The 25,408-nt window shown below is 43.7% G+C and overlaps 1 protein-coding gene across 1 annotated transcript in view; it reads left to right on the top strand.

Annotated features, from left to right (window-relative positions):
• Positions 1 to 25,408, top strand: part of EXOC4 (exocyst complex component 4) — a 408,465-nt gene that overhangs the window by 342,923 nt on the left and 40,134 nt on the right. Inside the window, exon 14 of the mRNA XM_069801534.1 lies at positions 9,993 to 10,171. Within this exon, the coding sequence (XP_069657635.1) occupies positions 9,993 to 10,171 (179 nt within the window). The remainder of the gene's footprint in view (positions 1 to 9,992; positions 10,172 to 25,408) is intronic.

Raw genomic sequence — 25,408 nt, 5'->3', positions numbered from 1 at the left:
TACCTGTTCAGGCAAGTGAAAGCCTGTAAGTAGGCAGATTGCCTTTCCCTGCACACTGTAAATGGCTTAGTCTCTGAATTGTTGACGCTTCCCAAAGAAACAGGTCCTCTTTGTCATTCCAGCGAGTCAAAAAGCTTGTCTGCACATTCCCATCACTATTCATCACTTCCTTGATTGGCATTTGGCTATAAAACTGTAGGAATAAGTGAAGCTGTTGAAAATTACAAGTCTAATTTGCCCAGATTGTCATTTTACTTATTCACTGAATGCAAGCACAATAACATAAAGATGATGCAGTCTAAAGAGAGGAACGATGAAGAGTATAAAATATGTCTAGTCACAGAAATGTTTGCTCATACTGCAGTGGGGATAATCAGCTTTGCCAGTGTTTTAAAAAATCTTCAGTGTTACTGGAAGAGTGAGGATGAAGAGCCCATGAGGTCTTTGTGCAGTCCCTGAGTTTTTTGCGATTCATCGATTCAGTCCTAGCCTCCATCTTTGCCTTCGCATTTATCCTTTGTTCTTGGCACAGAAAGGTGTTGGGATGCCCTCCTGGCTCTTACTGTGATTTGTGCGCTGTCAGCATGGGACACCAGAGCTCCCGTGGACGCAATGCTGGGTACTACAGCCTGAGCGTAACCTGCTAGTGTAAATTCCCGGCCAGGCTAAATCTGATGGCCAAGCTCAGTCTGATGCTAGCAGTGCCAACATTTTATTCCAATATTGCCATTTTACTATTCATTAATTGAAGTATTTTGTGAAATTGTATTGGAGGTGTTAGAGTGGAAAGCCTATTAGGTCATCTACATGGAATTCACTGGGAAAAGCTCCTGTACTGTGTCTTTTTTTAGCCTAAACATTAGGACAAAGATCTTTTCTTAGTATCTGTTTGCACAGAGCATCATGTATTAAGCTTCAGCTCCTCAGAGTGCTGTGTGAATGCTCTTGTAGCATTAATTTAAATGATAATAATTGGTCGGGGCCAGTTTTAGCCATTGATGGTAAGCGACATGGCTTATAAACTTCCTCAAGAATCTGTGCATGGTTGAATAGATCTCTCCTGAAAGCTTCAAAATAAAATTAATTGCTTGTCCAATTTTTTGTCATCTTTCCATTTAAGCAGACTTTTTGCAGACTTTCTCCTAATACAAAGGAATGTGATTTCTTCACTGCTGTTGCTTCTTTCTCTTCCTCTTGGCGCTGCTGATGAATCGGGAATAATTTTGCCATAGCCATCACTGCCTGAACACAGCAAAAGGGAGCCAAAGGGAAATGGGTCCTGCGGATACCTTGGTTATTAGGGTCGTGGCTGTGGCGAGAGAGCCTGGGAGAGCTCATTTCATTCTCATTTTAACCATCCAAGATATTTAAAACTTGATATACAGATACCCACCTGTGTTCACAGACCCCTCTCCTCAGTTAGCAGGGACAGGACTAAACATCCTTTCCTGGAAAGGAAGGTTTACGCTTGATGAAACATGGGACCATGTTCCTTTCGGACATAAAACAAGGCTGACAGCAGTGCTTGAACTACTCAGCAGCATCCCTTTATGAGTGTTGCTAAATTAAATGCGTCCTGAAAGTTTACCACCAGTTTTTGTACTGTGGCAGGATGAGATATCAGTGCACAGTTTTCTTTCCCTCCCCCTCCCTAGGTTTCCTGTAACTCATTTTTTTAATTAAAAAGAAGAATCCAAACGCGATGTCTTTGCAAAAAAAAAAAACCCTCATGCATATCTGTGTTGACAGTGATTGATTTTGTTGTCTTAACCTGCCACTATCTCTTTTGCGAATAGATGTCAAAAGGCAGGGTAAGATACTAGCAGAATCTCCCCATTAATATTCCAGTGTGGTTGGCCAGACAAAGGGACCTGATTGAGCATATTATAGTAGCTCAGAACTTGGCAAGGGGAGAAAGGAAAGAAAAGTCATGCCTCTATTCGTATAATTAGTTTTTAAAGCTCTGAAGGCTATTTGGCACCGGGGTGAGTGTGAAATATGCTGCCCTTATCGCTTTATAAAGGTTAGCCTTCAGTTCATTACTGAATCAGATACGTTGGTGATAAAACCCAAAGATGTATCATTTCCAGGTTTGCCTTTGACGAGGAAAAGCGATGTAAAAAGAACTTTAGATCTGGTCACGCTCGAGTTACAGCAGAAATTCTTGGTTTTCGGTGCAGCCCTGCAGCACAAGGAGGGGCAGGGGGCAAGGGTGCTGTGCACCCGAGGGAAACCACGTCTTCGGGGCGCTGAGGAAGGCGTGCTGGCAATTCACAGGGCAACAGATTTGCCTGGAAAAACCCCACGTTGGTCTGAAGATTACCACAACACAGATTATTCTGGTTGCAGATCTGAGATACCAAACCTGTGTTAGGAGGAGGATGGTGATTTTCTTCTCACCTTTTGATTCCAGCAAGCTCCTGAACGCTGAACTTAACCTTAACCTGAGAATCTAATCCTAATGGAGCAATTAAAAAAAAACACTTCTCAGCGTCTCCATGTGCCACATGACTTTGCCTTTCACTGCTTTTGTTTTTTTTAATGAGGATAACCTGACTGCAGGGTGCTCCAGCTGCCTGCTGCTTCTTCCCCTGCCTCTCCTGTTCACTTCAGAATGCTCATCCCTCCTTGCTCTACACCAAAAGGAGGGGGGTATGTATATTCATACAACATGGAAGGGTACCTGTGCAATAGCAGATCCTTCACCAAATTCATCCAAATGGCATTAGTCAGAAGAGTTACACTATCCCTGCTACTTACTAGGATCTCTTCTCTCCCCCCGGTTTAGTTAATGCTGATCCTCTGACTGTATTTCCAACATAAAGCTCAAGCCTGCGTGCAGATGTGGGTCTGCTTTGGAAATGTGTCACTGTTGGACAAGACAAAAATGTCAGGATAAAGGAAGAGAGCAGGGATGGGCTAAAGGGTGTCCCTCCAGAAGACATGATGGGAGCAATAAAGGTACTCTCCGGTTTTGGATATATATTGGGACTGTCTTGGGAACCACTGTCTTGCCTCAGCTCCCGTGGGGCATGCAGCACATCTCGCCTGTGCCCTGGGACAGCACATCATCTATCCAACAGCATCAAAGACACCGGGGTACCCTCCAGAGAATGAAATCTCCTTTCCTTTCCGTTTCATGGGGCAGAGTGCGCGCAGCTGATGGTGGATGGATTGAGCACATCTCTACTCCAAAAGCAAAGCTTTGCTTAGCCCTGGGAGTAAGATGCAGAGTTAAAGGAGCTAGTGGTCTGAGGCGTGATTTTACACAGCGGTGGATTAGAAAGGCTCCCCTGAGTTCTTCCCCAGAGAGCAGGGCAGTAAACTCAAGAGGTTGGTCCAGAGCTCCTAGGACTGGTCACAGCTTGAATTACTTCAGCTGTTTCCAAAAGGATCAACATGCTGTAAACTTCCCATTGTGTAAATAAACAGTCTGGAAAGCAGAATTGGGAACGAGCTGGGACAAGTTGCATTGAACCATCAAGTCCTTCCCTTCGTGCAAAGGGAGAGCTGTGATGGCAGGAGCATGGAGTTCAGGTCCTACCTTGGGGTAGGGTGGTCTTCTCTTGTTCCACCTCTCTGGGCAGCCAGAAGGCACTGGCCAAAGTTTTCATCAAAAGCTAAATCTCAGGTTGTTCCATCTGCTGTCTGGTGGGTGTTTTTTGTGGTATTAGGTTTGGAGCTTTCTGTTATTTTTATTCTCTTTTGCTGTCTTAGTATTTCTCCTGCTCCGTGGTTCTTTTCTGAAGCCTTGATGGTTTATGGAAGGCTTTTCCGCTTCTTTACCTCTTAGCTCTCCCTCCCATTCTCAGTTGTAGCTTTTCTGTCTGTCTTTCCTTGTTTCTCTTTCTCTCAAGAATAAAAGGTCTCCCTCTCCAATTTCTCAGGCTCTATTTATTATATTCACCATACTTCTAAAGGGTGAAAGGATAAATTTGTAAGATTGGCAGCAGACTGTAGACCTTTTTTCCCTCTACTGGGACTATGAACCTGAGCGTACCATAGGTGTGAATCATTTCCATTTGATGACAGGCTGCTCCTTCATATGACATGGGTTTCTAGACCTCTTTTTTGGATCCTACAGGAAAATGTTCCTGATCATGAGCCCAAATGATACTAAATCCTATTGCTACTGGGAGTGTCATCCAAGAGGTGTAAAATTGAGTAAGCACCTGGATCTTCACAGGGCACCTCCATATCTGAGAAGTTTCCTTCTGCCTTTGCTTCTCTCGTGAAAACAGAGAAGTTTTGGAGGATTTGGGCTGGATTTGGGTTTTTTTGAGGATTACATATATTCTGAACCTGAATCCAGGAAGAATCTCCCAACTTCAGATTCCTTAATCCTAAAAATTGCATTGTCTATTGAAATGAGTGCAGCAATGCCCAGCTCTTCCAACGTACTTTTTGGGGTAATGTCTGTGCCCCTAAACTGCGTAGCAGGGGTAGAGGGGAAGGCAGAGCACAAATGTGGAGATACAGCTTCTCCACAAAGATTTAATAACAGCTCCTGTTTTAACAAGATTGTATATCGCTAAATCGCATCATTAGAGCTACACAATATACTCCAAGACACTTCCTTGTCTGCTGTGATAAATTGTATAATATAAACTTAACAAGACCAGAATATTCAAATAAATTTAAGCGAGAAGATGGCGTGTGATGTTACAGCTTAAAATTGTCAATTAGTGATGTCTGCTTTTTGACAGTGTTGCGACCTCTCAGCAGAGATTTGGAGCTGCCAGGGAGCGCTGGCGCCAATCACGCCGGTCCTTAATAGAGATGCACAAATTGTTGTCGAGGCTTTGCAAATCCCAATGAACCTCAAATCTGGGTCATTTTTAGGATGGGCTAGAACTTCAGTCCTTTGAAGCCGAATACCTTAGGTTGGCAGGGTGAATTTATATCCACTGAGGATCCTTTGCAGCAGCTTTTTATCAGGGCTACAATGCTGTTTGGATGTGCTGCGAAAAATGTTCTCATGTGCTGAATTTTTAAAATACCTTCAGGTGCTGAATCTTTGAAACAAGTGAAACGGCATCTTCTGCAGGAAGATGGCTGGGCTGGGTTTTATTGTTCTTGCAGCAGCAAATCATTTCAGAGGGCTTCCCTTTGCAGAAAAAAGCCCACGTGGGTTATTTGTTTTGGTGCTTGCATGATTTCTTTATGATAGTTGAACAAATTCTGGTGCAAGATGAGGCAACAAACCACCTTTTCGCTCTTTCTTTATAAATAAGAACATAACAGGTATTTCTCTGAATTAATCAAGGGGAGATCTGTCTGCCTGGGTAGTTTCTATATACAGTTTTTAAGCACAGTCTCCGGGCTGACTCTGTGGCTCAAGTGCAGGAACAGAAAACAAAGAGGTTGTAGAAATTTCTATGACATAAATACATAGAAAAATCTACTGATCCAAAAGAAGTTGCAAAGGTGCAATGAAACTGATACAAATACTATCATTATAATCTTTCCATTATAATGTGTATCATGTTTTGAGACTGTATATATGTATATATACTATATGTATTTTAAGTGCTTTATATTAGGTAGCATATTTGGTTGCTATATGGCAAGCTTTTTACCAAGTAATTGTCTTCATTAACATTTTCATGGGTGTTCAATTGAATGTGGTTTTGGTACAACACCAAGCTTCCTAGAGCATTTGCATCTTTGTCCTGTTCACGCTTTAATAGATACTTTTAGGGTATTTCCTCTACAGCCACAGCTCTGCCCGCTGCTCTTACCTGCGGTTTAAATTAATTTTGTTGCTTCTCTGCAAGCATCCGATGCTCAATGGAAAGCATCCCTCTGAGGTCTGCGGTCGAGAGGGTGTGAGAAAGGACAGGAGGTCCTCGTTGGGTCAGCGTGTGCCTGGGGGGCTTCCCAAAGGGCTTGCTTGATGTCCACCCATCCTCCTGCAGCTCCACACACCCTCCCAGCGAGCCGTTTCCTCGGCATTATTTGCCAAAGGGATAACTGACACTAATTTCTTGGCAGAGAAAAGGGAGAGGAGCAGTAAGGGAACATAAAGCTGCTGCCAAGGGTACATCAGAGACCTCCTTCCTCGTTCTGCAGTATTGATGTGGACACTTGGCTGCTTTTCAGTCCTGCTCTGGCACGGTCAGAGTGCCTTAAACGTAGTACGGGTCATCTTGATTTATCACACATGCTCTTCCCTGGCCTTTCGTCCCTCACATACGAGTTTCCCGTCCTCTCATGTATATGCTGAAATATGGATGAGGGGAAGCCTCGTATATTGTCATCAGTCCCTCTGTTTCCAGTCAGTTTAGCTCAATAGGTTGTTTAATTTTATTACCAGCTCATCCCTTAAAAGCATCACCATTGTTCTTGGTTGCTGGAGGAGAGGAGGAGGAAGCCGGTCTGCCTGCAGAAGACTTCGTTGGGGAACCAGGAGAGCAGCTTTTTTCCGTCCCTGCTGGTACTGTGCCAAGGATGCGCTGTGCATCCTATACAGTATCCACGAGACCAGCGTGGATCTATAGCTGACACACTGCTGGTCGCTGTGTTTGGAAAGTAAAAAAAAAAAAATAGAGAAATGAAGATGGTTTAACAAAGGGAAACAAAATGAGGTGCTTACTTAATCCGAGGATTAAGCTAGCACAGCTGGCCTGCTCTGACAAAGCAGAGATTTAAGAGTGAACCCTGTTGCAGTGCACACAAATCCCATGGGAACCGAGACTAAAGGGCAATGAAGCGGTGTGGCACCGGTGTGGCATCAGATATCGGTATAAGGAAGAGTGAGTTCCCACAAAGAAACAGCTGGGCAGTGAAAAAAGGCACTTGGACTTGCTTTATTCTCAGTGTAGTTGATATGCAGTATTAATCTCCACCTTAAGCGTGGGTATATGCACAGCTGAATTAATTGCAGGAGAGTGGAGCGTTGCCTTTTGTTACAGTTTTGTAAAACACTCTGTTATGAACCACTTGGTTATGAGGTTTTCTCGCTTTCTAAAATATATCAACTCTGTGGCTGGAAATTTCCATCTTTGAGTGCTCACCAAAAGTTGTAGGATCTTTTATTGTTCTCAGAAGCTTTGGCAAGGTCCAAAGCAAACTTCATGGGTAAGGTAGGATGGGATTTGAATTTTCAAAATTGTGTTAATTCAAACTAAGGGTACCTGCTGAACCATCAAAAATTCGTAAATTAAATGCAGAAGATGACTGCAGATCTCTTTGTATGTGCTGGCTCTGTCTTATATACACACTTACAGATATAAATGTGACAACTATTGGCTGAGAAGCTGTATGGGAATCAAAGGTCTGAAGATGCTATTTTAATGCAGGTATTCAAAAAAGCAGAGTTAAAGTTGGATATTCAGTTGATTTACTTTTTTATATCCTTCCTGTTAAATGTTTAGCCTTGCAAATTTAATAAAGACAAAGAAAGGCATGTAGTGAATATTCTCTCAAGCAGGCATCCAGAACACTAGCAAAAATTTGCTTCAGGGAGACGTTTGCTAACAGCAGGTTTAAATTGAAATCACAGGAATCCACCAGAACTCTTTAAAGTTATCTTCTAAAAGGGAGTTACTTGCTGAAGGTTGTCTCTATTATAGGTTTCAGTTTGTGCGAAAGAGTGAATTAGGGTTTCTGCAGTCAAGGATAGGTATTAAAGAAAACAATTAAATATATTTACTGCCTTTTTGATACAAACTTCTGTTGTTTTAGAGCGAGTGGCAGAATCGCATTGGTCCCAACAACATTTCAGAGTATAGCTTCCCATAGAAGACCTTATTTGTATTCCTCCCAGGAGCAAAAATAGGAAATACAGCATGCTTTGTATTGTATAGATTTTTCCCAGCCTGACTGAAAGCACTGTATTATTCATGCACAGGGTATCCATCCAAAGGGGTGCCAAAACCATTTCTCTTTGCATGTGGGAAGGCAGAAGAGTTGTCCCCGTGATAAAACCGAATTTGTAATCGCAGCTGTGGGCAGTGGCGTGGTAGTGACTCCTCATTTAACAGCTCTCAAATCGTGGTTCCCAAAAAAGTGCTTTTTCTACGGCATTTTGTGTTGGAAAGCCATGTTAATGAAGGTAGAAATTCACCAAATGTTTCATTTCTTACTTTTCTGAGTGATTGATGCAGTTGCCAGTGGGATATGACAGTCTAAGTCAACAGGAGTGGTTTGGTTGGAGGGGAAGAAGCATATCTCTGAAATGTCTTCTGCTCCACAGGAACAGATGAGGATATCTGAGCGTTTGTAGGTGGGTAGAGCTAAGTGAGGTGTTTCATGTTTGCTGTAGAAGTCAATAACATGTTTTACTTTAAAGAGAGATCATGCTTTACCAAAAAAAAAAAAAAAATGGTCTAGCCTGGCTATGAACTTGTCCACCCAGTTCAATCTTGTATTCACCTTTGAATGCCCGTTTGGACTTTGGCTGCATTGCTCAGCTGTCCTCACTCCCCAAAGCTTTCTGGCCTCTTACGGCTATCTGAGAAATGCCTGGTCAGGGAAGCTTGTTAAGGGCTTTTGTGAAGTTCAGAAAGGATTTAACTTGTTTCTAATAGCCAGAACGGATCAACATTAGCCCCATCTTACAGAGAGGAAGAAGAGCTGAATTACCACTGCCATAGTCCACTGGAGTTGGAGATGTTCCTGCGTCTCAGTCCTCAGACACAGCCAACAGATAAGGATTCCTCCCAAACCGTAGTATGAGGGATACAGCCTAAGGCAACATATTTTTTATTGTCAAGCAGAAGAAAATCCTTGAAGAGATTTTTTTAATGAAGGCTATTTTTATTTTTTGCCTTTAATGAATTCAATTGAGCAACTCAAAACCATTTCAGAGTCATTCTTTTTTTTTTTTTCTCAAGTGACAGTGAAGTCCCACAAATCTAGGGAGATGCTGGCAATAAAACTGCTTAGATAGTATATAAAATGCCACTGATGGGATTATTTTGCTGCAGCTCGTTGCAGCTATTATGCTCAGCAGCATGATTCCTCATTGTAAGTTCATAAAAGAGCTAATGACAGGAAGTGGAGATTTGCAAAGTTGAATGAAAGTGGAATGCAAATTCATAACAAAAAGAGCAACTAATGATGGGAAGAGTGTACTGAGGACCATGGTAAATGTGCCGTCACTTAGAGTCTTTCAATGAAATGCACTTGGTTTCAGCCAGGAGCTATTGTAATTAGATGTAGGAACCATGTCATGATTTTCTCCATCCTAATGGTACACAAAAAGTCATGCTGGAGTCTCTTTACCTGCAAAAGCGATGAGAATATTTGCCATGCAAATACTTCTGGGAGATAACCAAACATGCTCTTTGTGGAGACAAGTATTGGGAAAGCTAAATCTGAATGCAAAAGATGAAACGTGACAGTGGAGTGAGCAGTTACACACCTTGAAAGAAAATTTTTCAGCTTTTGGGGGGTAAACACATTTGTCTTGGTCGTCATTTTTCACCAGGTGCTATCTCTGTGCAAGTAAAATAATGCACGGACTGATACTCAAAATCATTTGTTTGTCACTTTGTCATGATAAGCCATCAGGTTTCACAGGAGATTTCTTCTGATAGATGTGTGGAAAAAAAAGTGAATTGGGGATTGGAAGAGCTGATTTACAAGGAAAGATTAAAAGTACTGCATGTGCGTTATTTGTGCATATCCCAGGGAGGCACAGAAAGCACTTGCATGTCTCAGCAAGGTGTAAATGCTGGGGGCTGGGGAAGAGGTGTGGGAGTTGATCGGGGTGAAGTTTGTAACTCTGAGGAATAAGGTGAAATTCAGAGATTATAAATGCAGAGAGAAGGATAGAAAAAAAACTCCCCGAAATAGAGGTGTCATGAGCTGCAGAATATTTTATCCACCGTAACAAGACTTCAAAAACTCCACCAGACAACGTTCTTGAGACCCCGTGCTGGAACAGTTATGCACTGACTGGTTTGACCTTCTCCATGGTGTTACTGGTGTCTCCCCCTTGCTGTCCTGTGCTGTGTTTCTGAGAGTGGCTTTGATTTGCATTTCAGGGCTGCTTTCGGCAAAGAGTCAGAAGTTCTCATTGGCAACCTGGGAGATAAACTCATTCCTCAACAGGAGATCCTGCGGGACGTCAGCGACCTGAAGGCCTTGGCCAACATGCACGAGAGCCTGGAGTGGTTAGCAGGTCGCACCAAGGCAGCCTTCGCCAACCTCTCAACCACCCAGAGTAAGTAGCTCCCATAGGAGAACCTTTGTCTTAGAAATGGAGAACCAACATAATGACGTGATCTTCGCAGGAGTGGGCATCTTCTGTTCGTGATTTCAAAGCGGGTTTATGTTGGAGGGAAGTCAAAAGCAAAGCAGCTCAATCTCTTTCTTCCTAGTGAATGCTGTGGTGTGACATTGCTCAGGCTGCGGTGGGCACCACGTGAGGGTACCAGGAGCATCCTTTCTAGCGTGAGCTCTGAAGGGTTGAGCTTTTCAGCAGTCCCTGCTAATGACATTGCACAGGAGCAGGTAGCAATGCTGATACAGCTTTCATTTTCTTTAAAGCATCGCTAGATTGCTGAATATTTAAAAACATGTGTATTATAAATTCAGTAGAGAAATTGAACAGCTTTTAATGAGGAGTGCCCTAACGTGCATGTCACTGGGGCACTGATGCTCAGCCTGCAAAGGCAGAAGCAACCCTTGGTGAACCAAGGTGCCAGGAGGGAGAGACAGGGGAGCCTGGAGACATCGCTTCTGCTCCTGGCTGTCAAGGATTGCCCACGCTACTTCTGTGAGATCATTTCACTTCTCTGTGCTTCAGCTTTTGCTCCTTCCCTCAGGGAATAGTGATTTTTTTGTCTGTCTGGAAAGTGCTAGAGATGTGGCTAGCATTCCTTCTCTTCTTATCACTGTCACTGGCGTTGTCTGCATGGCGTCACGTTCAGAGGAGGGTCGTGGCTGTGCCCCAGAAGGAGAGTTCGACATCAACACACCTCAGCTCTGCTGCTTTCCACTGTTACTGGCTCGCAAGGAGTCACCTATAGCTCAGCTGACGTGGGGTTAAGCTTTTCCTAGGACCTGGAGTTTGGGTCTCGCCTGCCTACCGAGACATTCCCAGTAGCTGTCCTGTGTCACAGGTTGACCCTGGGGAGGTAGCTGTGCATTTGTTAGAGCACTTCATATTGCCCTAGATCCCTGTAATAAAATATTGCGTGTTTTACAAATATTGAACATCCCCTGTTGTCTAGGGGTTATGTTAAATGCAGCTGCCTTGGGTGTGGAAGGAGGCATCCACACTGTGCTATAGATGAGGAGCAGAGAAGAAAAGCATTGTAAAAAAATCTGCACAGCTTGGTGAGATCCCAGGACACATGGGGATGTAGTGAGGATACACGGCATTTCTGCAGTTTGGCATGCAAATACGGAGCAGAGTCCTGGGGGAAGGTACCCACAGAGGAGCAGGACTGTGGGCAGCCAGATCTTGTGGGAATTTGGCAGTGAAAATCACCTCAGCCTTCTTTTCTGGGAAGTGATGGGGGAAATTTGCTGGCGCTAAATAAAGTCATAGTGTTATATCTCCATTAAAATAATTGTCCCTCAACAGCAGAGCATCTCTGGTTGACTGACATTCCTTCCTATGGCTTATAACTCTGCTCTAGAGCAGGACCTTTAAACTCTTTACTCCAGGTGTCTGTGATCAGTTTGATGGGATCCAGAAGGATAATTAAGATTATACAATCAGCTAACAATTAAAATACAACCAAATGCTACAGGTAGCTTTAATATGCCTGTATCTCATATTCTGAGTTCTCAATACCTGAGTGACAAGAAGAACTGCTGTGTCTTACAAGGTGTACGTTAGAAGATTATAAAAAAAATAAAACAAAACCCAATGGAAAATGCTATCAAAGTCCAATAGCCAAATATTTATTCACAGAACTTTAGTTACTGGGAGAATTTTTCGGGCTGAGGAGATGTGCTCTGACAGTCAAAGTTGTTAAAAATAAAAACATCATTTACAATTTCAGTTCTAGTTGAAACTCGAATTTTTTAATAAATCAATATTTTCCAAACATAAAAGGGCATGAGCGTGACTTTCAGGCTTCTGAGAGGACGTTACACGCAGCAGTGAATAAACATAAAAGTACGAAGTGTAATATTTCACTTGGCAGCGTCCTCCTGACAATAAAAATTCATCTTCCTTTGTAATAACTTTATACCAATGCACTAAAATGTCTGTACACAAATGCCAGGAGTATCTGAAACAAGAGGAAGAACGAGCAGTGTTAGAAAATGATAGAGGCTGTTGACCTCATGGTTATAAATGAAACCTGGTGCAGTATATCTCATAAATGGAACATCAATAGAGCTGACTGCAATCTATATGGGAGAAGTAAAAAGTGATGCCGTGGGGCAGAGGTGGTGGTGTAAGTCAGATGTATTTACAAATCGAGCAAGCTATGGTGATATACAAGGGAGTGCAATTCTTTTGGGGAAGAATACGAAGAATAAAGAACAGAGGAAAAATGAGATGAGATGTCTCTTTCCATCCCACCTGGGCAGGAGGAGAAGAGCAATGCAAATGTGCTTGGGCTGAGCTGGGAGGAGGAAGAATTAAAACTACCTATTGTTTCAAAGATTCATACAATGTTAATGCCGTAACGCTCAACTGTCATACGAGTTTCTCTGTTCTTTTCTGTCATGGTTTGATCATCTGAATTTCTGAGCATCTCGTTGCTGGGAAGCCAGAGCAAGTTAATGAGCATCAGAGGGAGGGAGGGAAGAAGGGAAATAACTGACCGAAAGTAAAGCTAAATAAAAGGGTTTTCTGCCACACACCGAAGCTCACCACAGTCAGATTCAGATTGCCATAAGTGCAGCCACCTTTGTCATTTCAGCATCGTAACTTTGACTTTAAGACATGCCCACGTGAAACCCAAGCATTTCAGTTCAATGCGACTGGAATCCATGGTTCATCATATGCAAGTCAACGGGCTATTAGTCACCCAGCTCACTTTTTCGGTAGCTGACTTTGGGCAGATGGCAGCTGTTATATTCCTTTGAGCAATTCTGTCTTCTGCTTTATTTTTCTCCTTGGACTAGATGCTCCATTGAAGTGTCTATGCTTGAACAAGAGCAGTAATCTCATTAACTGGTAGCAGTGGTGGGGCTTTATCTTCCGTGCTTACCACATGTTGGGCCAACGCATGATGAGAATACACGTCCCGGTCTTTGATCGTGTATTGGGTCTGCGTGGCAAGGTTTTGGTAGCAGGGGGGCTACAGGGGTGGCTTCTGTGAGAAGCTGCTAGAAGCTTCCCCTATGTCCAACAGAGCCAAGGCCAGCCGGCTCCAAGATGGACCCACCGCTGGCCAGAGCCGAGCACATCAGCGATGGTGGTAGCGCCTCTGGGAGAACATATTTAAGAAGGGAAAAAAAAAGTTGCTGGGGCACAGAAACTGCAGCCAGAGAGGGGAGTGAGAACATGTGAGAGAAACAGCCCCGCAGACCCCCAGGTCAGTGCAGAAGGAGGGGAGGAGATGCTCCAGGCGCCGGAGCAGAGATTCCCCTGCAGCCCGTGGGGAAGACCACGGTGAGGCAGGCTGTCCCCCTGCAGCCCAGGGAGGTCCACGGGGGAGCAGATCTCCACCTGCAGCCCGGGGAGAGACGACCCCATGCTGGAGCAGGGGACAAGTGATGAGTCCTGCCCCTGAGGAGGAAGGAGCGGCAGAGACAACATGTGATGAACTGACCCCAACCCCATTCCCCGTCCCCCTGCACCGCTGCGGGGAGGAGGGAGAGCGGCTTTGGTGGGCACCTGGCATCCAGCCAGGGTAAAGCCACCACAGATCATTTCTCTTTCCTGTCCCAGCGACGTGAGATTAAATCTTGATCCCATTCAGGGTATCATCAAAGCACTCAGTGAGCGACTGGGATGAGAACTTTTGGTGCAACGCCAGAAATACCGTAATCTTCAACAAGTCCATGACATGGTAGTGGTGGCCCTGTATTCCTTCCCTGTAGAAAGTCGGTAGCTTCTAGGCATAGCTATAACTATTCAGGAACCACAAGGTGTAGTTGGGCAGGTATGGACGTGTTTTAGGAAATCCTAAAAAGGGGGCTACCTGTTGGTGGCTTTTTGGTTAGGCTGCCAAAAGACCCCTTCCTAGAGATAAAAATTCAATAACCTTTTGCTGTGGATGTGCCACAATTATCAGTCATTTAAAAACAGTCTTGCTAATAGAGTGTTTTATCATGCTGGGCAGTCTCTGCATTCTTCATTATTTAGTGTTTGCTAAGCTGATGGCTCTTCCATAGCTCTTCCCTTATCTGCACTCCTTCAGAATTGGATTTTATATTTTCCGAACCAGTCAGATATGACAAAGTCATTTTCTTTTGCTCTTGTCTTTTGAGGGAATACAAACTTCTTTTTTACAATAGCCATTTAAGGATTAAAGTTGCTGGAAGAAGATGAATTAACTGAGGAAGTCAAGTAAATTTTAAATAGGTCTTATGTGAAAATGGAAGTAGGGTTTCCTCTCTTCTTCCCCTCCTGCTTCTCTGCCTTGTCATATGCAGATATAACATATACTCATCCTTTTCCTTTGCCAGAGCTTCAGCCTTCTGAAGCCCTCTGAATATTTTACAAATAAGTAATTATTATGCACGATGAAGGAGTTGGGACAATCTTTACGTTTTTAAGATGGTTGCATGCTGTGTGTAGGTAGGAAGATGAAAGATTAGCCATTAGCTTACTGAGTTGCAGCTACCCTTTTAAATTCAGCCAGCTGTTGGCATTTCGTGACTTCAGATCGTTGTAGTCAGCAGTTAACGGCTGACTGGCTTAAACATTGAGTTTGAAATTACTTTCTTGTGGAGCTCACATAAAACAGGATTGTCTTTCTCTTCTAGATGGCTTATTGGAAGTAAAGTTTTTGCATATGTACGGTGTGTCCACTTACATGTATAAAATCAGTAGCTACTCTTGCATCCATCCAAAGGTTTGCTCAGTGTATCATGTTCACTTTCTATATGCGCTTTCCCTATCTCATCCTTAATGAAGAATATTCTTAATACCATTTTAGTTCCTTAACAGTTTTCTCTAGAAAAACAGGAGTCCAGAAGTAGTCTCAAGAAAGACATCTCCTCTCCTGTCATTTTCTTCTCCACAAAAAGAAAATCTCTTTAGAAAAGGATCTTGAGGCTCCATATTTAGTCAAAGTAGGGAGGTGCATCAAGGAGCCCCTGGAGAGGAAGCATTGAGTCAAGAGTATTGAAATCAAGGCAGAAATGGAAAAAAAACCCTTGAGTGTTTCTATTGTGGGCTGTTTGTTGGGTTTTTGTAGCACCCCGTGTCCTGGATTCATGAAATTGGGTGAGGGTCTTACTGTGTCTGAAAACCACACACATACAGGCACGCTTACCCCTGAGAAAAGCCTCAAAAGCATGAAGGACACAAAACATACTTTTTTTTAAAACCAAACCTAAACCAATTATTTCTTTGACAGTTGTGAAAGCTCTTGACTTTCGATACCAGCTTCTCCCTGTCCCCTAGTCTCCCTTGGAAGTTGGCACTAGAGCAAAAATTCCAAGTCTTCGACACAAACCTGGCTTCAAATAGACACCAGGCTCACCCTGTGTCTGCAGTGGCAGAAAGTAGAAGGTGAATTCTCAGTAATTGAGGACAAATATGAGTACGCGTTTGGAATTGACCTCTGCAGCTCAAACCTCTCTACCTACGGGGGAAGCACCCCAGTACTAGAGGAGATGCGTGGGAGACGTCCTCCGAGGACTCACTCCATCGCTGGAAGGACCCTGCTCTTGAGGACATCTTAACCCTGCTGCTGTCAGCAAAGCTGTACCCACAGCAAAACAAAGAGGATGAAGCCGTTTCCCCGCTACCTGCTTGTCACATTGCAAATTCACGTCTGTGGAGTGACAGAGCTGAGTCTCCGCTCCGGCGATTTGCATTAGACACGGAGCTAATTACTGTGTTTGGTTAAGCCAGCTGCATGCAGGTTTAACGAGAAATGTGGAAACTCCACACTCCCTTTTCAAAGGAGGAGGGATTGCGCAGACTGTTGGGAGAACGTGGCTTTCCAGTTGTCCGTCCCCGTTTCACACAAGCTGTTTTCGGGGGGTGGAAAGACCCAGGTCGAGGCTGCGTGCCCCCTCCGACCGTGGCCTTCTTGCCCCCACCTCTGTCATCAGTCCCACCGTGAGAGCCGTAAGCAGGCTGTTTAAGCGATGTCGATATGTCACAGTGATGCAGATGCCAATATGCAGATTGGGAGATAAATCCTGCTTGTTCTTCTCAAGGAAGTCCATTCACATTGGATTCTTATCTCTTCTTTTTTTCACCCATCCAAGCAATTGAAATCGTACTTCACACCGTACAAAAAGCCAGCGTGGAGTTTGTTACTGTCACAGCCTTTGTCCAGGAATGCACCAATTTTCCTGTAGCACTCTTAATTCTCGCTGCCACGTTGCACTGTAATCCTGTGGCTTCCAAACTAGAGGCTTCAGTCTCACATGGGGTTGTGAACCAGCCAGATTTAATTGCAGAAATGCTACGAAGTAAAATCACAATGAGGACACCAACAATAAAGCTTAGGAGTCATTGGCTTCACCTAGTTATGTTGCAAAAAGAGCGTGGCTCTTCCCTGGCAGCTGGGTCTGGTTACAAACGCTGTCAGGACGCAGTTTGGTCTGTTGGTGTGTTTTTAAGGTGTTATAAAATGAGGAGATTTATTTAGGAGCATTGCAGGGTGTGCAAGGACAGAGTTTGGCTCTTCTGAAGTATCTAAAAGGGGACTGAGCCTCTTAACTTTTTTATCCAGGATGTTTCCAAAGCAGGTTATTTTCTGCTATTCAGGGGTGCTTTCACCCCAAAATCAAAGAGCAACATGTGGAAGACATCTTCACCACTTCTTCTGCGGATGGGCAGCACTTCACCCTCCAGACTTGCAGCAGGTCGGGTGAGCTACGACTTCATTCAAAAGCCGGGGTGCGGGGGGAGAAAAAAAGGTTTGTGCTACAGCTTTTTACCAAATGCTGCAGCTGTCACTGGCTGGCTCTTATTAATGGTAATACTGAGCATTTGCATCGCATTTTCCAGCCATAGATCTCCAAATACCTTGAAAAGGTTAGTGAAGGCCATTACAGGATCAAGACTATCCTGGACCACTTTGCACCCGGAGGGTCAGCCTCTCCTTTTGCCTGGCTCTGTATGCCTCCTCGTACTGAAATAGACTTCGATGGCTAATAGAAAGCATCCTGCAACACTCGAGAAAGTGATGCCTTTTAAAATTGATGGCGGAGCCCCTTTATACCACCCTGCCAGAGTAAAGGAGCTATAATTTACAGTCACTTTAAGGCCCCTTTCTGCTGACAGAGTGGTGTAAAGGGGTCTCAGTACAAATGAAAATCAGGCCCGATGCGGTGGTAAAATTGATGCCTTTCATTTCGTAGTCAGGCCACACAGCGGTGGTGAACTCAGACGGGTCTTTGTGTTTAACCCCGGTGTTTCTAATGAACTGAATTCAGCTCTTAAATGGGGCTATATTTCTCTCAAGTCAGAGCTTATTTTTTTTCTGTCACTGAACTTGTAACACATCTTGCTGTATTGATTGCTCATGGGGAACTTTTTTTGTAGAGATCTATTAATAGAGAACCTTATTTAAAAGCCAGATTAAAGATGATCAACACATGCCTGACCTCACGCAGGGGAAGGACTTAGTGAATGCTGTTGCTTTATTATTGCAACAAAAGTAAATCTCTTTCTAAAACAGAAAAAGCTGCAAATTTCTAACAAATGCAAAACATCTGCCATTACCCTAAAAAGATAAATCTTGAGTGCTTGTATTATTTGATGAATATCTGTTGCTTCAATATAACTTAGTCTAAATGACAGCTTTCCATTTTAGTTTCTTAAGCAATCTCATTTTCCAATACTTTTTTTTTTTTCTGTTCAACTAACTGAACAGTTGATGCTCTTCTGCAAATGTTCCAAACGTGGTCAGATTTTGTGTTTGAGTTTGTCCAGGATCAGCTTGTTCATCCATGGAGGCCTCCTGGCATTTTTGCCTGACTGCCTCTTTGTTGGGATGCATCGCTTCTGAGCTTGGAGGAGCTTGAATATTAACCAGCTTTCTTGGGCCCCTCTTCCCTCCAGGGCTGTATCCCATGGTACTCCACCAAGCAGATCCCTGAAGAGGCCAAAGTCTGCTCTCCTGAAGTCCAGGGTAGAGAGCTTGCTGTGCGCCCTCCTCACTGCCCTAAGGATCTTGAACTCCACCATTTCATGGTCACTGCAGCCAAGGCTGCCCTTGAGCTGCACATTCCCCAGCAGCCCCTCCTTGTTGGTGAGAACAAGGTCCAGCATGGCCCCTCTCCTCGCTGGCTCCTCCATCACTTGGAGAAGGAATTTCCCATCAGTGCATTCCAGGAACTTCCTGGATTGCTTATGCCCTGCCGTGTCATGCCTCCAACAGATAGCGGGTGGTTGAAGTCCCCCAAGAGGACCAGGGCTTGTGAACATGAGGCTGCTCCTCTCTGTCTATAGAAGACCTCATCCGCTTGGTCTTCTTTCCTTTTCCATCTCATGGCTGTGCACACATTGTCTAAATGGAGGTCTGGTGTCCTGGGGTGATCCCTTTCCACCTCTGCCTTGCAGACTGTTTGATCAGGATCGTGTTAACTCAGTTTGTGTCTACGTGGTGTTTTACAGATGAACGCAAGTTCACCTTGTCCATGCCCTGAGCTGACCACAAGTTACATGAATGTGGGTAGTCCTGCAATAAGCTCAAGATGTCAAGCCCTGCCCCTGGGCAGAGGGTATTAATTTGGCCTGGGAACAGCTGGTTCAAAATGGTGTTGGACATCTTCATTCAGATCTCGTTGGTTCAGAGGAGAACCAGAGGAAGCCAAAAGGAAAAGATTTTCTTGGGCATCTTATCTGCATCGCTGTGGCTCATATCGACACGGTTACCTCTTGTCAGTCCCACAGCTCAGCCTGTTCCAGTGCTGACATCTCTGGGATGCTGCAGAGATGACCAGTGTCATCTCCTTACTGCTACAAACTCCACCACTGTCCACAGCATGCTTGGGGCTGGTATTTAATCAAGGAACGAGATATCTGTCTTGAGTCATGGGTTTCCCCAGGTGAGACTCCCCTTGAGCAAGGACAGGGGAGCTTTGCCATGCTCAGACACAGTAAAATGTGGATCTGTCAAGTCCAAACCAAACCATCGGTGATCACCTGCTAATTAATCGCCATTTGTAGTTTTAATAGAAGCTACAAATGTACTTACACTTATATAAAGCTGCTACAAACAGGTTGGAGACTCCCAGCTAGTATTTAGACCTTGGGTTCAGCAGATACGTCATGTCACCAGGAGTTACTCCATACTGAATGGTAAAAGCCTAATGGGGGAACCAGTGGCAGAGTGCAGAGGCCTTTCAGAAGACATTTGGAGAGGAAATATCCATTGGTATCCTGACTTAGAGCATTTATGAGCCTTTTATCAATGACTCCAAGAGCCATCAGCAGCGCTATGGATGTGTTTTCTCCCAAAGAGCCTCCGCATTGAATGGATTGACTTAACATATCAAAATGGGATTTTTTTTTTTCCCCTCTAAGTGCCAATTCAGCAAAATTGTCTGGGATCCGAAAGCAAGGCTGTGTCTGTTGGTCTCTTAACACTAACTGAAGCTGACCAAGAGCTGAGCAGAGTAATTCAGGCAGTGGACAAAAGTCCAGCTGGTACCTTCTTAACTGAGTTGGCTTTTGGAGGACTAAAACCATGGAAAATTTGTTTGGGACAGCAAAGTGCTAAGACTAACTTTCAAGACCAGCAGGGAACTGCTGACCTCATGAAGACAAAATGGCTATTTTGGTAAACCTGAGCATTTAAGAGATTCTTTTGGTTTGTTTCATAACTTTGGCGATAAAATTTCATAGCTTAAATATGGGTATGCCTTGCTGGATCTCAGGGAATGAAACCACACAGTCATCAGCCAACTAAAAGCTCTTGTTTTCTTGTCAAAGTGATCTCCTAGTGCCTTTCAGTGCCTTTTTTCCCTTGAATGTCTGCAGTGAAACTGTTCTTATGGATTAGCGGTTGCAGCTTTCCCCAGCCTCAATGCTTCACATCAAATATTTAATGCTTAGAAAATGAGACGTTGTTTTTCTGACCTGATGCTCAGCATTTATGTTTCTTTGTCTCACACAATAGGCACACCACCATGACGCAGTCCCAGTATTGATCTGGTACCGTGGGGTCAGCGCTCAGCTTACCGTCATGATTACACTAATTACTCTTGTTCCATCTTTCTTTCCTCCCATCCACCAGCCTTAAACGCAGGGGATTGTCATGTAAATAAGTGACCTAATTAGCAATGCTTTCAAACCATTTTACAATGAGGATCCCTCATGAGTAATACTGGCAAATCAAGTTTTTTGTGGAAATAACTCCAAAGAGCCTGCTGTCCACTCCAGTTGGTTCAATGCATTAGGATCTGTTTATCTCTTCTGAAGAAAATGACTTGTTGGTGTCAAAGATTAATAGCAGTAAGTCCACCTGCTTCTCCTTGGTTTGTTAGAAGTGACAGCTTACTATACAGTGGAAGGGGCAAAATAATTTTCAAAACCAGGTGACCGGACTCAAAAGTATGGTCAATCGTTGACATCACAAGTGAGTCACTTTGCCATGGTACGTAGGCTATAGGATCGTTCTGATCTAACCAGCATTTATATTTGTATGGGACTTGGGGGAAGTGACTCTTAAATAAGCAGGAATTGTGGAGAAGTCAGACTATAAGTCTGATGCAGCTGATGGAAAACATAACTAATGTTCCTGCTGACATTAAAGTCATCTTTGTGCTCGTCTCTTTTCCTGTGAGTGGATTCTGTGCGTTTCCCATTCTTCAGCCTCCGTTTGAAAACCCTTTGTAGTTCCCATGCATATTCATATTCTCACCTTCCTCTACATCCTTCTGGACAAGACTCATTCATTCTTGGTTGTCTTGCAGCACAGACCTCCCTGCTGCTCCTCCTCTTGCTTTGCAAACCGATCTATTAAAAACAAACAGCCCCCAAAACACATCTATCTATAACTGTCAACAGTCAAAAAAAGGATCCTTAAGGTACCTACTTAACTGTATTTATTTTCACCTTGTCCCTGCCTCTTGGAAAGAGCACTTTTGCTCTTGAGCATCGGGACACCGATTGACTTCAGGACTTCTTTTCCTTGCTCTTCCAGTGAGTTCAATAGACTGGGAGGTTTAAGGTCCTTTTAGAAATACATCCCTCTCAGGACATCTTCTACCCAGAGAAATTTTGCAATGATGTTTTGAGGGCATTTATTGGCAAGGTGCACCTCAATATCATGGAGGACTGAGGAAAGAAAGCAAAAAGTGAAATTTATGCTTGCGTTTGCAAGGGAAGTTATGTGGAATCTGAGATGGTTTGGAGCATCATGCCCTTTCCTGGCACAGTTGACCAGTCCCTTAACAAAATACCTTGATCCCTCAGTTTTCAGTTCAAGGCTCAGTTATGCTGCATTGTAAGTGTCCTAATACCAATCACCCATTTTTCTTTTCTAGTTTTGAGGAAGCCTTATGTGCAGGTTGACAGCTCCCTGTAGGTTTGGGCTTTTTTTTTTTTATATTAATCCAAGTGCACGGCCAAAGTTCATCTTCCTTATTCTTTTAGCTGCCAAAAAATTAATCATTTCAATTCATGTAGGACACATCCTAACAGCGGTGTGGAGAATCTTCCGTGAAGTCAGTGCATAAATGTCTGTTGTGCCCCTCTGCCTCGATTCACACATTGGTGTGAATTTTTTCTGTAATTTTCACAAATGCTCAGCGTTCCTGCCCAGTGCTCGCCAGTGAGTTAATGGCGGAGCCAGCATGCTCTGAGTCAGATACCATAGAAATGTCATTAATTTGATGATATGTACATTATGTTTATTCTGAATGCTGTGAAGCATTCTTTATTAACAGTTGAGCTAAAGTCATCTCCATTGGCTCTAAGGACACAGTGCCTTCTGAAAAGCAGCTGGCCTTGAGGTTTTCTGTTTTCCTTCCACTCATTTTTGCTCATTCATTCACAAATGTTGACAATTTTTAAGAGGCCTCTCTGCCTATTGAAACCAGTGACAAATGAGTACAGAAATTAGTTTGGGGTTGAATTTTTGGCTCTGTGTAGATTAATGGAAGTGTCTCTGTTGACTTCACTGGAGCTGTGATTTTGCCCTGTCTTTAATGAAAATTAAGTGAAGCACGTGGCTGGTTTTGGCTAACCAAGCACAGTAAAGGGTGGGAAACACCAAACAGGCAAAAAAAAAAACCCAAACTTTCCATAACTCAGAAGCAGATGAATGTTTTTTTACTAAGCTTCCTAAATCAAGTTGCTTCTGAGCTAATAGAATTCAGCAGAAGAAATAATAGTTCTTAGAGGGGTAAGGAAGGGGAAAGTTACATTATAAATTACTGAAAACAAGAAAATTTAACACAGAGGAGTTTTTGTAGTTGTGGAGCATTGGAACACCAAACCCTAGACTTTTCAAAGCAATCCTTCCATATCCAAAATCTTCCACTGTGATAGCTCTCCTGCTCTTAGCTGCACCCACACAATTTTGCTTCCTTCAGTGAAAAAAACCTGCTCTTCAGAGTTTTGTAAATGAACCAGGATGTTTGCGGGTTTTTTCAAGCCTTTTCCAGACTTGAATACAACGTGCTTAAAGAAAAGTGTCGAGGGACCAAACCTTCCAGTGGGTTATCCATCTACGATGGAGCTAGAACCTCTGGCCACACTCTTTGCCCTGCCCCTCTAGCTCGGAGACACCTTTCTTTTCCCTCTGATAATTCCTTTCCCGAGGCTTCATATTTGCAGAAAGTAATGGAAAACAAACCACTTTTAGAGGAGTTATTGCCTTTTTAAAAGTGCTAATTTCCTTGTGAAATTTATGCCTGCCAGCAGAGGCAGACGAGGAGCTCCACAGGCAGCTCTAACGAGACAATTCATTAACTAGCGAGTGTACACACGCCATAAAAAACATTAATTCACAAAATGAAAAACTAATAGAGTGTTTAGCCTGTTCTTTATCACTGGTGACAGTCTGTGCTCTCCTCATCATTAGTGTTTACTGAACTGATGGGGACTGCAGCCCAGCCTGCTTATCACCACTCATCACAAATGAGGTCGCGATGTTTTTTTCCAGCACGCTGCCTTGTCCCCTCTCCCCGTACTTGAATTTTAACATGGAGTGAAGGGCAGAGAAGCATGAAAGGAAGCTCTCGATGCCAGCCTTCAGTTTTGTTTTGGTTTTCACAGGTTTTGGGCACAAGTTCTCCTTCCTTCTCCACCCTCGTCAGAACCTCAAGGAGATTTGCAAGGGAAAATCCCTTCCTTAAGTACCTTCCCATACGCTCCTGGTTGCATCTACTAGAGAACAGGATTCATTAGCAGGAATTTGCTATAAGTAATATTAATGAGAAGCTCTCCCTTAGCTTGCTTTCTCTTTACTTCTGTTTGTCCTTCAAGTATTGGCATAACTTTGCCCCTTCAGCACCAGTGAGTGGTTTTGCCATTGATCCCAGTAAAAGGTGAGCTGGAGCTGTGCTGAGTATTTAGATAATTCCATCCTCTCATCTCTTGTTTGAAAGGTCCCGACCTCTTAAAGTATGTCCTTTTTGGTATTTGTTTTGTTTTAACAAGAATCCCTGTTCTCTCCTATGTTTCTCTACCAGTCGATATGGTCAGCTGTGTGCTCAGCCCGCATGTGCGTGGTAAATGTTCTCCGTATCTCAGAGCTTTGCAGGGGTCGGGGTCAAGGAGGAGGGTTGCGGCTGTTGCATGGGAGACTCAGTGCTTGGCTTAGGTAGGCGCTGACTGTCGTCACCTCTGCCCATCAGCTCCCACACTTGTCTGTAGAGACAAGTGTCTGTAGAGGCAAACTCGTCTTGGAGTCAAGAGTTAATCTTGCCCATCGTTGTGGAAGTGAAGGTCAGGGCACTGATGTGCAGAGCTACCATCCTTGCTATCTGCATGGCTTAAGGAACTGCCTTTTGGTTTGGAGCCTATGTGAAGAAGACAGCTGACATCAAAAATCAAAGTGTTAGATGGCAGATACGTTGGAGGTTGGACTAGGTGACCTTGAAAGGTCCCTTCCAACCCAAACCGCTCTGTGATTCTATGATCTTGGAAGTTGTGGGAGATGTCATTGCTCTTACTGATTTTTTTCTCCATATTTAAAACCTATAAAGAGAACAGTTTAGGTTGAAAGGAGCTATGCAGCAATATCTGCATAAATGTTTTAAGTATTCTGCCATATCTAAGAGGCCCAAAGGTTCACACTTCTGAAAAGGAAGGGGAAGGATGTCAAACCCAAAATCCAGCTTTGGTTCCTGCATTCCCATAGCTCTGAAATGACACTCGTGAACTTTGGGAGAATCAAAATCCAGTTCCAGGTTTTATGGCTCATTCCAGTCCTTTTCTATAAAGCTGCAGCTCTGAGATCCCCAAACAAACCAATTTAGAGGTAGGCAGTGAGTGATCTATGCCTTAGAGCTTCAAATAATACTCCTGCAGCCAGAAACCAGTCCAAGTGGCCATATGGGTTGCATATAGTTGTTGTTCATTATTTCTTGAGCACCACAGGTGTGCAGAGCACTTTGCAAGAGGATAAAAAGAGAAGGCCCTTGCTCCTTAGAGAGTTTGCACTCTAAATTACATCAAGATGGCATCTCGAGAGCAATAAGAGATCAAAGTGGGAGGAAAGATGTGTAACCACGAAAAGAAAAGCAGCTTGAGAGCAGGGTCCTGCTATTCATTCCCATAAAGAGAAAATCATTTGACTTGATTTGCTTTGTCTGGTTCTTTTTGGTTATTTAGGCTTTTTAATCTCCAGCAAGTCCTGATGTATCTCCCAGCTCCTGTGGCCGAACGCAGCCATCTCCATAGAGCTATGTGGAGGCGAAGCCCCATGCCACTTGTGTCACCTTTCAGCAGGGCTCTGGGCATCTCAACGACGTTCTTATCACCCAACAAAGCCCTTGCTCACCAGCATCACCACGGCTGCAGCTTTCCTTTACCCGGCTCTGGCCCAGATAGACAGACCATGGCTTAATAGAAACAGAGGTGGTTTTTTTAAATGGTGACATATTTAAAAAAATTTTAGTTTCCTCCTGCTGTTTGGCTTCAGAAGACAGTGGTCTCCCGCCATATATCTTCGTTCAGAAATCTTGCCGAAATAAATCCTTGATGTTGCATCTAATGTGCACGCTGTACTGCCATACTTATCTACTTTGAAAAAACCCCACATAATCACATATCTAATTCCTCCCAACTTCACCCAATGTTTTTTCATTTAAATAACCAGATATTCTTCTTTCTTGTTGGTGTCAGAGTAGCAATTTTGTCTCCCAGTGGCATCATCACCTCATGATGCTAAAAGCTGCAGGAACA

Source organism: Haliaeetus albicilla, chromosome 14 (assembly GCF_947461875.1).
Source record: "Haliaeetus albicilla chromosome 14, bHalAlb1.1, whole genome shotgun sequence".
Classification (NCBI taxonomy): domain Eukaryota; kingdom Metazoa; phylum Chordata; class Aves; order Accipitriformes; family Accipitridae; genus Haliaeetus; species Haliaeetus albicilla.
The sequence above is the reverse complement of the archived record's forward strand: the minus strand, read 5'-3'. Positions and strand labels throughout refer to the sequence as shown.